The following is a 13,229-nucleotide window of genomic DNA, read 5'->3' as shown; positions in this document are numbered from 1 at the left end:
ACATCCTGTCTTTTAGTCACTATTCCGGTTAAGAAACGGGGAAGGGAAGAAAGGTTATGTTATAGCAATTCAAAATTTTCTCTCATCTTTCCCATTGGCAAAAATTAATCTGTAGCTAAACTATGCAGCTGAATTTACTACCTATTCTATTCCACACAAGCAAAAGGTTTGGTCTCCAAAACTAGTACTGTAGACTTTGGTAACTTTTATTAGTGAGTTTAAGTGCATAACTTATACTTGTTTCATAATTCAGCTGACAATACCATTCCAATGAAGAGTGAACTTTATTGAATTAAGGGCAAACTTATAATATAGCATTGGATGGACATTTACAATGGATATGTTTAAACAGCTTTTCATACATAGTTCCAATCTTGAACTTGGCAGAAGGCTCAGTGGTCATCGAGAACTTTGGAATCCTTATGTGATTAAGTCTCAAGGATAAGTGCTGCTGTCTTCTTTTCTTCTTCTTAGTCTCTGTATCTTTATTCTACATGGCTCTCTTTGTTAATACTTGAGAATTAGTGAAATCTCACAAAAATATTAAATTATATCTCTCTCAGTTGTTCAATTACAGGGACACATTCCCCATAATATTGCTTAGGCATCAGCCTTTGAAATAATTTTCCTTATTACTTCCCTTAATTGTTGATTTCCCAATTTGAGCATAATGCCACAGTAAAGCTTGTTTCTCTTCTAACTTGAGATGGCAATTGACTGTCCATGAGATGGGACCCTACCCAAGTTATTATTTTCCTAGAGTTCAAACTGCAGAGCTGAACTGACCTTGCTCTGTGTCTAGTGTTTGCAAGCAAACTGCGGGAGCCTAGCTCTACTAACTGTAAAGCTGAATATATTTTGATTATTGCACTTAGCACAATTTATCAATACAAAAATGTGTATGACTTGAATGAAGGTCTCCTGGATTCCATGTATTGTAAGAGCATATTAGCCCTATAAATTCCATTGACCTCTGGTGGAACTAGATTACCTACACATCCTCATAATAACACCCGTGTGAACAATATGAAAAAGACCACAGCTCGAATTAATTAGTTCCTGTAACACTGTACAATGACCAGGAATTCTCAGTTTCAATTCTGGGTCAGTGTTTGGTAAGCAGATATCAATTGAGAATTTTTATGATTGAACAAATTTTATATATATATGTGTGTGTGTAGCTCTTGCTCTCTTGCTCGCAATTCACATGCTAGGTGCTCAATCCCCAATTTATTTCTGGCTTGTTTCAAATATTTGACTGTTTGTTAACCACACCTACTATTGCAATGGCCAAGTGAAGTGTGAGAGCAAAGCCCATCCCATAAGAAATCTGTAAGAAAAGTACTTCCACTTCAATAATCCTGGTTTCAGTTTTAGCTTGCATCTGTTTCACCCTGGCTTGTATAACTGTTGTCACACTGTTAAAATGTTTGCCATTTTAAAGATTCACTATTCTTAATTTAAATCATTTGCAATTCTCACTTCTGTCTCAATGTGGATAAAATAGATTATTTTTACTCCAGATTCTAATCACTACTCAGCGCTTAAAGGTATCTAACTTGTAAATGAACCTAAATATTAAGTTCACATCATTTTATTCTGAGGTGACTATTAAGCTGGGAAGGCAAAAGTGAAACATTTAATCTGTTGCACCACTGGATTTTTTGGCTTTTGCAGTCCTTATGAAATATACTCTATAATCAGTAATGCTTATGCATTTTCTAAACTTTTAATATGGTAAATAAATATCCTTGGGTCTCTAAATGATGCCATAAAGACAAGAGGGAAAAAAAGTGCATCTATCCTAAAATAAATCATTAGAATGCTGGCTGGGACATCCAGATGCTCAGAATGCACATAGACTAAAGTTTTTTTTTCCCAGATGAAACCCAAGATTGTCTTGAGGTTTAAACTAATCTGTTGCTCCATGAGGGAGAGGGAGTCACTGCCTTTGTGGTTTCATTCTCATCTATTCAATCATAGCCACAGTGTTTCTATCAATTCGATCCCATCTCAACTCTGGAGCCGTGGCTGTGCTTTCACCTCTGGATAGGTCTTCATTTTGATTAAAAGAAAGCCAACCATAAAAATTTTTGAGGTGTGGATTTCAACCCTTTTGTTATTTGTTCCCCTTGATCCCAATGTAGGACCTCTCTGGTGGTTACAAACTAATATTAGAAATCCAGCTGTACAGGCATTCACATTGATGAAGTAAAAGCCTGATTTTTTTTTTTTGTAAACTAATTTTAAATTAATCTGCAGGATATGAAATAAAGACTTGAGATTTAAGGTAAGTTGAAATTTCACACTTTAAGAAGTAATTTTGAAAAATTATTTGTTATAAAGTGTTTGTCATTCCCTCAATCAATATGATTTTTTTTTGAAAAAATAAGTTAAGCAGTAGTACTGACATGGTATGCCATTTTAAAAACTCACCTCCTACATCAAAGTGTTACATAATCAGGCTTCTTTACAGAGCAAATGTAGTCAGTTGGTAACGCTGCTAAACAACTCAGACTAGAGAAGCAATGAAAAACTTCTGCATTTAACTGCATGTAAACACTTTGTCAGTAAGTTTCACAGAATAATGATAATGAATGGCATAGTTTTATGGATATTAATCACCACAGTATCTGAACCTGCATGTTTTAGGAGTGTCATTTGGGGAAAATAAATTCACCTTCAAGTATCTGCAAATGATTATCAGCTGCAACAGTACCTATCTTAATTTATTTCACAATCCTAATGAGCAGTAGTATTCTTTGGTTAAGATTTAGGAAATTAAAACTTGCATTTTTGGCCTTGGCCTCAGACACCACCTCCTCACCACTTCACCTTCTCTGGCTATTACCGTAAGTTTAATCAAGTTGCTTCCAACTGTGGAATCCAGTTTGACCTATTTTCCTTCCAATCATTGTCACTTCACCACCACAAATGTTTCCTATTTCTCATTCTACAACATCATCTTGTCTTAATGCTTACTCTGAATTTCATTACTGAATCATTCAATCAACCATTCTCATCTCCAGACTGAACAATTCAAATGCCCTGCACACCATCTTTCCCTCCATAAAATACCCACATGCAGATATTGATAGAGAATAAGAATATTGCAAAACAGAAATGTAGTGCTCTAGATGTAGGCTGACAAGCTGGGGCAAATAAACTGGAGAGGTTATAGTGTCATGACTGGCCAGAGCATTTAATTTAAAGGTAGTCATAGGAAATTAAACATTTAAAAAAGATCTAACCTGACCAGAATTATGACAACAGGAATTAAGATTTTAAGACGTGGAGATATAAAGACCAACTACTGCTGAGCAGTGAGCCCCTCCCTGCACTTGCATGGTGTAATTTTCCTTCAAAAAGTCAGTCCTGACCAATTCAGTATGGTCCTAAGCCTTCCAATAACAATTTATAGCATTCCTTTGGCAGCTGGCTAAGAGGTTAAATGTTTGTAAATGTCTCTAACATTCAAAAACTATTAGAAAAAACTTAAACATCCCATTTTAAACAATCTTTTCAAATTAAAATATGGAAAATACTTTTAAAGTAATTCCACAAAGTAAAAAATAATGTAAATCACTTTATAATTTCTCTTCCTTGCAGTATATCTTTTCCGTTCAAATGTTGCTGCAGATCTAACCTGCCATGGGTTCTGTGGGAGATTTCCCAGTGCATGGTCCTATCAAGATGCAGTTGTCTGTCTGGAAGCACAGGACTCTCATAACCAAGCAAGCTTATATAGGAGCCACACACTTGCACATAAGTATGAGGATTGGTGCTGGTAGCTCCATTGGAAAACTTAGGCTCTTCAGCAAAAGGTTCCGGTAAAGATTTTCAATATATGACGGATGTGGACATTACATCAAGAGGGTCAGTAATTTGGAGAAGAACTTGTTTTTCTGGTGTTGCCACATCTGTGCTGCCCTCCTTGTTTATGTAGTGAATACAGGTTCAGCAGTTCCTCTCAAAGACTCTTTAAGCAAGTTGCTGCAGTGCATTTTGCGGACTTCATTTTGGTTAATGTTAAACAATGAACTAATGTACTGCCGCACTAATAATTGGCTATGGCTATTGCAGTTGCAGGCTGTGGCCAGTGGGTGACAACATGAAGCTAGCGATTTGAGACCTTCCATCCATCCATTATTGTTTTCCTGCCCTATGTACAAGAACAGATTTACACTACATTTTTAAAGTTTTTTTTATTGGCTGCTTCAGGTCTCAAGCAGCTGTTTTGTGTCATTTTCCACATCATTTCTCTCAATGTATTTTCTTAAGGCATCTAGATTCCTATTTTGCCTATTGTATCTTGGAGGATACCTAGTGGCTTTTTTGTTCTGCTCATGGACTTATCCTAGCTATGAGTTTACATCAACCTCTTTCACCTGGCATCATTAGCCTCTTCTGGGGATTTAGTTTCGAGCTGTCTGTAAAGTAAATGTTTGCTTTAACAGACTGAGAATAAATGGGATAGGTAAAAGAAATTCCTTGTTGTTTACTGTGTGAAACAAAGATGAAAAATGAGGAAGGTCATGTCCTACACCAAAGGGCATTTGAAATTCATATAGCACCAAAGGCAACTTTAAGATATCTTGGAAGGAAGGCTGCCATAAACTGGTGTTGGACAACTTAGATATGCTAGTGAGGGCCTAATGGCTGTTTAAGGACCCCTCGGCAAAAGTTGTCAGCATTGACTAATCAGGATATGGATCTGTTGCTGTCAGGTTTTGGTAGAAGTTTTGGCCCTTTGGAACTGAAAGCTTGCTAATGGCAAATACAAAGATCTCAGGAATGCAAGGCTGGAGAAAGCTTCATAGAGTTGCAAAGAGATGGACCTGGAGCCCCTTATGACAGTCAAAATCTTTGTGGTATGACTACCACTCCTATCATGATCAAATACTAATCCTGCATTTAGGACCTGAAATGTCGACAATTCCTTCTTCTCCCCACTTCCCCACCCCCCCCACCCCCCCCCACCCCCCCCCAACAGATGCTGCTCGACCCTGAGTTCCTCCAGCAGATTGTTTATTGCTCTTTAAGAGTAGAGAACAATTTATGAAATGCTGTACAATGAATAAATCTTCCAACATCTATTAAAAAGTAATACACGATACTGTTTTAAATCAATCATATTTATTTATGGGACAAGGACAGAATTTGCAATGCAGATCTAAATTATTTTGTTACAAAATATTAAATATTATGTCCCATTCCATAAGAGACTAAAACTCCAGAGACTATCTCTACTGCAATTTCAATGCCAGTTCACTGGAACAGCCAGAAATTAGGTCAGGACCTAGATATGCCAGGTTTGGACATGTTCCATTTCTGTATAGCCATATAACAGTGAGGATTCTGCCACCTTTATACATAGGAGCTAAAGTAAGGGGAGGGAGGGTCCTGGAGATAGGGAGAACTGAGTCTGTGGAGGCAGGAACTATTTGTTTCTGAACTTCCCCTCACAAAGACTCTCCTGGAGACCCAGCATTATCTTTTATTATGATCAATAGGTGAAAGTGTATTTACTAGCCAACTCCAAGAAAGTTCAAGAGTTCCAGGCAATGATAGGATATTTCATTGTTTAATATTTTAAGAAGTCTTTTTTTAGGAGGGCTATGAGAGTGAAGCTCCTTTTAGTGGGAACTCAGCATACCCACCTGGCTTGGGTAGGTACACAAAATATTTTGATGGGGTCTTCATCTGACTGCCCAAACTTTAGCAGAGACAGCAGCAGAAATGCATCTGTTAGCAAGATTACACCATGACGAATTTCAGTAACTGTTTTATTTACCTGTGTAAAATTAAATATTTCATAAAATCACACATCAAAGAATAATAATGGCAGAGATGGAGAGCATTTCATCCTCCATGGTCATTACAGTTCTCCACAAGAGTAATGCTGCTGGTCCCATGGTCCCACTCTCCCACCCTTTCTCTGTAGTTCTGCATTTTCTGAAATAGGGACCAAATTCTCTTTCGAAAGCCACAATTGATTCTGCATCTACCATTCCGTCATAGAATGCATTTCAGATGCTAATCACTCACTGCCTAGAAAATGTTTCCCCATTGTCATATTTTGTTCTTTTGACAATCACTTTAAATCTATGTTCTCTGGTTCTCAATCTTTCCAGCACTGAGAATGGTTTCTCCTTCTGCCTGGACTGCCTCCTTACTTATAGCACCTCTATCACATTTCCCCCAATTGCCCTAAGGACAATTCCAACTACTACAATTTTTCCCCACAACAGAAATTGCTCACCCCTAGTAAACCTTTATAACCTCTTCGTCAGGGGCTTCATACTCTTCTCAGTGGATAGTGACCAGAATTTAATGCAATACCCCAGTTGTGGATGAACTAGTATTCTAAAATATAACTTTAGTAGTTTGTGTCTTTATTTACTAAACACAAGATCAAGGATACTTTATAAACCAGTTTCCCAACTGGCTTTGCTGTCCTTAAAGTGTTATGCACATGAATCCAGGGTTCTCTGTAAATATACTGCTTTAGAAGTTTGTTTATAATTATATAAATCTCTTGTTATTCTTTCTACAAAAATAAATCACTTTGCAACTTCATGTATAAAATTTCATCTGCGATGTGTCCAGTTATTCCACTAGCTTATCTATTTCAGTTTGAAAAATCAGAAATAAAAAATGTTTATGTCCTCTTGAATTCCATCACTAGACACCTCATTGTTAATTGTGCCCTTAAGTTTTGAGTTGCCTGAAAATTTTAAAATTATCCCCTGTACACCCAAATCCCAGTCATTTATATCATAAATAGCAGAATTCCTTCTGCAATCCCCTGAAGAATATTACTGTCTGTCTATGACTTCCTATTTTCTGCCACCAATTTCTTATCCAAGCTGCCACTATGTGTTTATTATATACCTTCTAGCTGTTTGTAAACTACCTATCAACCATGTTGCCATGTACTCTTCTAGTACCTCATCAAAAAAACTCAAGGTTAGTTAAACATGATTTACCTTTAACAAATCAATCATAGTTTCATTACTAAGGCCTACTCATCCCAATGATTGTTAATTTTGCCTCAGACTACTGCTTCTGAATGCTTCTTTACCACTACTGGTCTGTTGTTATTGGGTTTATCATTATTCCTTTTTTGAACCACGATATACTGATTTTCCAGCCCCCAGCAGCAAGCCCCTTTCTCAGGATGATTGAAAGATTATAGCCAGTATATCTGTAATTTCCACTTTTATTGTCCTTGGCAGGCTTGGGTGCATCCCATTAGGACCAGGTACCTTAAATACATTTAAGAAGCCTGCTTTTTTAGTGCCTCCTATGTTACTGCGCTGTAGCTGCATTTTCTCCTTTGATAGCAGAAGATACCTAGTACTTTGACTGCGTCCTCTGCCTACTTGATGTCCATTTGGGTTCCTAATTTACCCCACCTCTACTTTTACTATCCACTTATTGTTTTCATATGTCTAGATAATTCTGGATTCCCTTCTTTGTTAGCCTCCAATCTATTCTCATGTCTCTATTAGACAACTTTTCGATTTTCTTGTAGAATTGCATGTTCACATAACAAAAATGTCACATGGTTCCATGTATCAAAACAAACATATAGGAAACTAATTTTGGAAAAATAATCATAAGTCTACCACACTGAATACTGCTTTTAAACTTGCAAGAATTGTCAAGATAAATATCAACAATATCAACCTGAATCGACATCTTGCAGTCATTATCACCAATCTATTTGTATAAGCTAAATTATACAAAAGTTAGAACAATATTGATCTTTTCCACACCAGATTGGTTTAAAAAAAAGGCAATGACAGTATTTTAAATTTGCTGGTTAGAGTTAGAATGTGAATACATGTTTTTGTGCAGAATCTGCCCTCTTCAACACTCCTGTGTCCCATTCAAAAGGGCTGTGGGCAGTGTCCATCTTTGCAATAATTAGTGTGGAACCAAGATATAACTGAAGCTAATAAACTACAAGTTTCTATTATCAGGTTGAGACAAGGAATGTTTATTATTACTAACTTTTAAAATTTTCTTTCCTCTTCATTCGTGTGTTTAGAACCTTTTAGACTATGTGGTTATTCAGAAATACAGTTCTCCTTGAAAATGTTTATTGCAATTGGGTAATTTATTACAAATTCATAGGCCACAAAATCCTATAAAGGCTAAGCTAGTTTCCTGTTGCGTCTCCAGCTTGACACAGGTCCTTCCCAAGTTACGGCAGGGTTCCATTCCTGTGAACTGTTCGTGTAACCAGGACAGAAACTAAGTTCCCAGGCAGCAGAAGATGCCCGCAGCCCCGCAGTAGCTGGCAGATCCATCCCGTTGACCTCCCAAATGTTCATTCAAATGTATGGGCTATACATAAGTTGGGTATTTGTAACCTGGGGAGGACCTGTACTAGGAAATCTCTAGGGAAGTGAGAGTGAACAGTTTTCCTGATAACCAGTGCTGCTGGAAGTTTTTTGCTCTCTTAATATAGACAGAAATCCCATTCACTGCTTATAATGTGTGTGAAAAGTAACCCACACGTCCAGGGACAGCAATCTCTTAGTTTCATTCCTGTTCTAGTGCAAACATTCCAATGGTAACGTAGATAAACTTGTGTTATGGGGAGGCATTGCCAATGCCACTCTCTGTCAAAAAAAATCACTAAGTTTTGGGAGTTTCCACGGCCATGCAGCTGATGAGAACCAACGTGGAAGATGAGATTCTCCGTGTAAGTGAGATTCCCTCATATCCTCACCAATGACTCTGCAAACTCCATGTTGGGTGGCTCTGGAATATTGCATTGGGCTGTAATGCTGGGGTCTCAACCCAAAGAATTGCACAACCATGATTACACAAACATGCAGATTCTGAAGACGCAAGTTATTTATGCTTTGTGTATTGTATATTAATATCTACATAAATACAGTGATTGCTCTTCAAAAGTAAACCCATTTATGCAAAGTACATTGGGACATTCTGAAGACATAATTAATTACTAGGTCAAGGATGACAATATGGGTGTTCCCAAACAGGAAACCATGGATGAACCAGGAGATCCACTCCCTACTGACGGAGAGGACTGCTGCACACAAATCTGGTGATCCTGATCTGTACAAGAAATCGAGGTATGACCTTTGGAAAGCTATCAGGGATACCAAGAGGCAATACCGACTCAAAATAGAGTCCCTGACCAACCGTCAGTTATGGCAAGGCTTACATGCCACAACAGGCTACAAGACGAAGTCGGGCTGCATAGCTAACAACAGCGCATCCCTTCTGGATGAACTTAACGCATTCTATGCGTGTTTTGAACAGAAGGGAAGTGGATTGTCACCATCCACCCTGACAGCCACCAATGCAGCTGAACCTGTGATCACAGTGGAGGATGTAAGATCAGTCTTCCGGAGAGTGAACACAAGGAAAGCACCTGGCCCAGATGGTGTCCCTGGCCATTTGCTCAGATCTCGTGCTGATCAGCTGGCAGGAGTATTTGCGGACATATTTAACCTCTCCCTGCTTCAATCTCAGGTTCCCACCTGTTTTAAGAAGACCACTATCATCCCGTTACTGAAGAAGAGTAAGGTAACATGCCTCAATGACTACGGACCAGTGGCTCTGACATCCACCATCATGAAGTGCTTTGAGAGGTTGGTCATGGCACGCATCAACTCCAGCCTACCAGACAACCTGGACCCATTGCAATTCGCCTATCGCCGAAACAGGTCTACAGTGGATGCCATTTCCATGGCCCTACACTCAGCTCTGGAGCATCTGGACAGTAAAGGCACCTACATTAGACTATTGTTTATTGACTACAGCTCTGCCTTCAATACAATAATCCCAAGCAAGCTTGTCACCAAACTCCGAGACCTAGGACTCAACACCTCCCTCTGTAAATGGATCCTTGACTTTCTAACAAATAGACCGCAATCAGTGAGGATGTGCAGCAATACCCCTGGCATGATTATTCTCAACACTGGTGCCCCACAAGGCTGCGTCCTCAGCCCTCTACTCTACTCCCTATACACTCATGACTGTGTGGCTAAATTCTGCTCTAACTCCATCTACAAGTTTGCAGATGATACCACCATTGTAGGCCGTATCTCAAACAGCGATGAGTCAGAGTACAGGAAGAAGATAGAGAGCTTAGTGGAATGGTGTCATGACAGCAACCTTTCCCTCAATGCCAACAAAACAAAAGAGCTTGTCATTGACTTAAGGAAAGGGGGTGGTGTAAATGCACCTGTCTACATCAATGGTGCTAAGGTCAAGAGGGTTGAGAGCTTCAAGTTCCTGGGAGTGAACATCACCAACAGCCTGTCCTAGTCAAATCACGTAGAAGCCATGGCCAAGAAAGCTCATCAGTGCCTCTACTTCCTCAGGAGACTAAAGAAATTTGGTTTGTCCCCTTTGACTCTCACCAACTATTACCGATGCACCATAGAAAGCATCCTATCTGGATGTATCATACCTTGGTACGGCAACTGCTCTGCCAAGACCGCAAGAAGCTGCAGAGAGTTGTGGACACAGCCCAGCGCATCACGGACACCAGCCTCCCCTCCTTGGACTCTGTCTTTACCTCTCGTTGTCTTGGTGAAGCAGCCAGCATAATTAAAGACCCCACCCACCCAGGACATTCTCTCTTCTCTCCTCTTCCATCAGGTAGGAGATACAGGAGCCTGAAGGCACGTACCACCAGACTTAAGGACAGCTTCTACCCCACTGTGATAAGACTATTGAACAGTTCCCTTATACAATGAGATGGACTATGACCTCACGATCTACCTTGTTGTGACCTTGCACCTTATTGCACTGCACTTTCTCTGTACTGTTATTGTTTTTACCTGTACTACATCAATGCACTCTGTACTAACTCAATGTAACTGCACTGTGTAATGAATTGACCTGTACGATCAGTTTGTGAGACAAGCTTTTCACTGTACCTCGGTACAAGTGACAATAATAAACCAAAACCAATACCAATGCAAGAATATTCTTTATTTGCCCAGATGCTGCATGGGTTAAGCAAAACAAAACATTGTTGACATATATACTTAACACAGCCTTCTTACTTTTGGGAGTGAAAGAGACATTCTACCTTGTCAGCAAAAGCTCACTATTAATAATGTGCAATTAAATTCAAAATAAAGTCCTAGTAATGAGTTGTCATCTATATTGCATCAATATTTATAGCATCATAGAATTCTTACGGCACAGAAGGAAGACATTCAGCCCATCGAGGCTGTGCCAGATACTGATAGAGCAATCTGGGAGTCACATTTACCCAGAACCTGCAAATTATTTTCCCTCAAGTGCCTATCCAACTCTCTTTTGAAGTTCTTATTGAAGTTTTTTTCAACATCCTTGTAGGTATGAGTTCCAGATCATAACTTCTCTCTGTGTAAAAATGTTCTTCCTCACATTCCCCCTTCTATCATTTGGCCAACACTTTAAATATGTGCTGACTGATCCTTGAACCATCTGCTATTGGGAATAGCTTATGTTGTAGAACTCTACGTATAAAATTTACCATCAACACATTGAAATATTTTTCTTCATAACAGTTATTTGAATTTTTATGTGAATTTTCTTCCTGAGATGTATTTCAATCCTGTAAAAATTATTCAAATTGTAATATTAATTTGCATGTTGACATTATTCTTTTTTACTCTCTTCAGCTTCAGCCTTTGCTTCAACATCTGTCAGTCCTGAATAATCAAACTGGATTCCAGATTGTTTAACTTTGTTCTCAATCTTTGTTATTCTTTCTTTTAGCTTCTGTTGTGCAGCACTGTACTCTGCCAGAAGTCGAGCAAATTTAGTCTGTAGATTATCAATTGCTTGGTCCAGCCTGGTTACTTTCTCCTCTAAATCCTTTGGATCAGCTCCAAGCTGGGCAATATCCAGATCCAGAAGACCATCCTTCATTAGAATTTGTCTCCCCTTTTCCTCCAGCATTGCTTTTGCATCCGGGTACTCCGTGAGGGCTTCCATGAGATCATCTTTCGAGAGACAGAACAAATCTGAGTAGCCTATACTCTTGATGTTTGCAGTTCTTCTATTTCCAGCTTTGCTACCTTTGATGTTCAGGATACTAATTTCACCGAAGTAGCTGCCATCACTCAGAACCACAAACTGAGTAATTCCATCATCAGCAACAACCGCCAGCTTCCCTTCTTTGATGATGTACATCTCTCTACCAATGTCTCCTTTGCGACAAATGTAATCGTCAGGGCTATACACTTGTGGCCTTAGCTTCAATACTAACTCAACCAGCAGACCAGCTTCACAATCTGCAAAGATGCGAACTTTCTTCAGTGTATCCAAATGGACATTGATGGCAATCTCTGCTCTTAGCTTATCTGGAAGATACTTTAAGACCTCTCTTTCATCTACAGCTTTTTTGTTTGTCCACAAGTAGTCAAACCATTTGATAACTCTCTTCTCCAAATCCTTGCTCACTTTTCGAAAGTGCATGTACTGTTTGATGGCATCAATCCTTGATTGAAACTCTGCACGAGCTGCATTCATATTGGAAATCATGGAACCAACATTACCAACGATGGTAGCAAAAATCAACACTCCTACCAAGAAATCGGCCACCACAAAGAAGTATTCTGAATCCTGGACAGGAGGAGGGGTTTCTCCAATGGTGGTTAGTGTCAGTGTTGACCAATAGAGACTGTATACATACTTCCTAGCAAGCCGAGAAAATTCTGGAATAGATACATTTGGATATACCCATGTGTCCGCTCCAAATCCTATAGCCTTTGAAATTGAATAGTACACACAAGCATTCCAATGGATAATAATTACAATGTACATGACAAGATTGGATATCCTGAAAATGTTTGGGTAGTTTGTCCTTGTTTCAGTTCTTGATACAAACTCAAACATTCGACCAATCCTAGTCAAACGATTTAATCTGATTTCAGGATATTTTAGTCCCAAAATGAAATATAGAAAGTCAGTTGGTAGGAGTGAGAAAACATCTAATTTGAACTGCAGCGTAGCAAAATATCTTTCTCTGAGTTTCTTTTCATCATTGACTAATAGTCCCTGTTCCAAATAACCTGTAAGGGGAATAGAAAGTATTAAAGTAATTAGAAAATATTTTCTGCAAGGATCTTTAGAGTGGGATATTGAACAGGTGTAACAATGTTACATCTAAAACTTAGTATCTAAAGATAAGGGAAGCATGATTGAAGCAAAGTATATTAAAATAATGATAACTAACTCTC

At 38.8% G+C, this 13,229-nt stretch overlaps 1 protein-coding gene across 1 annotated transcript in view; it reads right to left on the bottom strand.

The window, feature by feature from the left end:
* Positions 1-11,643: 11,643 nt before the first annotated feature.
* The window catches only part of cnga1b (cyclic nucleotide gated channel subunit alpha 1b), a 37,699-nt gene continuing 36,113 nt past the window's right edge, over positions 11,644-13,229 (bottom strand). The window contains exon 8 of the mRNA XM_052040270.1: positions 11,644-13,061. Coding sequence (XP_051896230.1) covers positions 11,644-13,061 — 1,418 coding nt within the window. The remainder of the gene's footprint in view (positions 13,062-13,229) is intronic.

Source organism: Pristis pectinata, chromosome 2, assembly GCF_009764475.1.
Source record: "Pristis pectinata isolate sPriPec2 chromosome 2, sPriPec2.1.pri, whole genome shotgun sequence".
Lineage (NCBI taxonomy): Eukaryota > Metazoa > Chordata > Chondrichthyes > Rhinopristiformes > Pristidae > Pristis > Pristis pectinata.
Note: the sequence above shows the minus strand (reverse complement) of the source record. Positions and strands in the feature narration are given on the sequence as shown.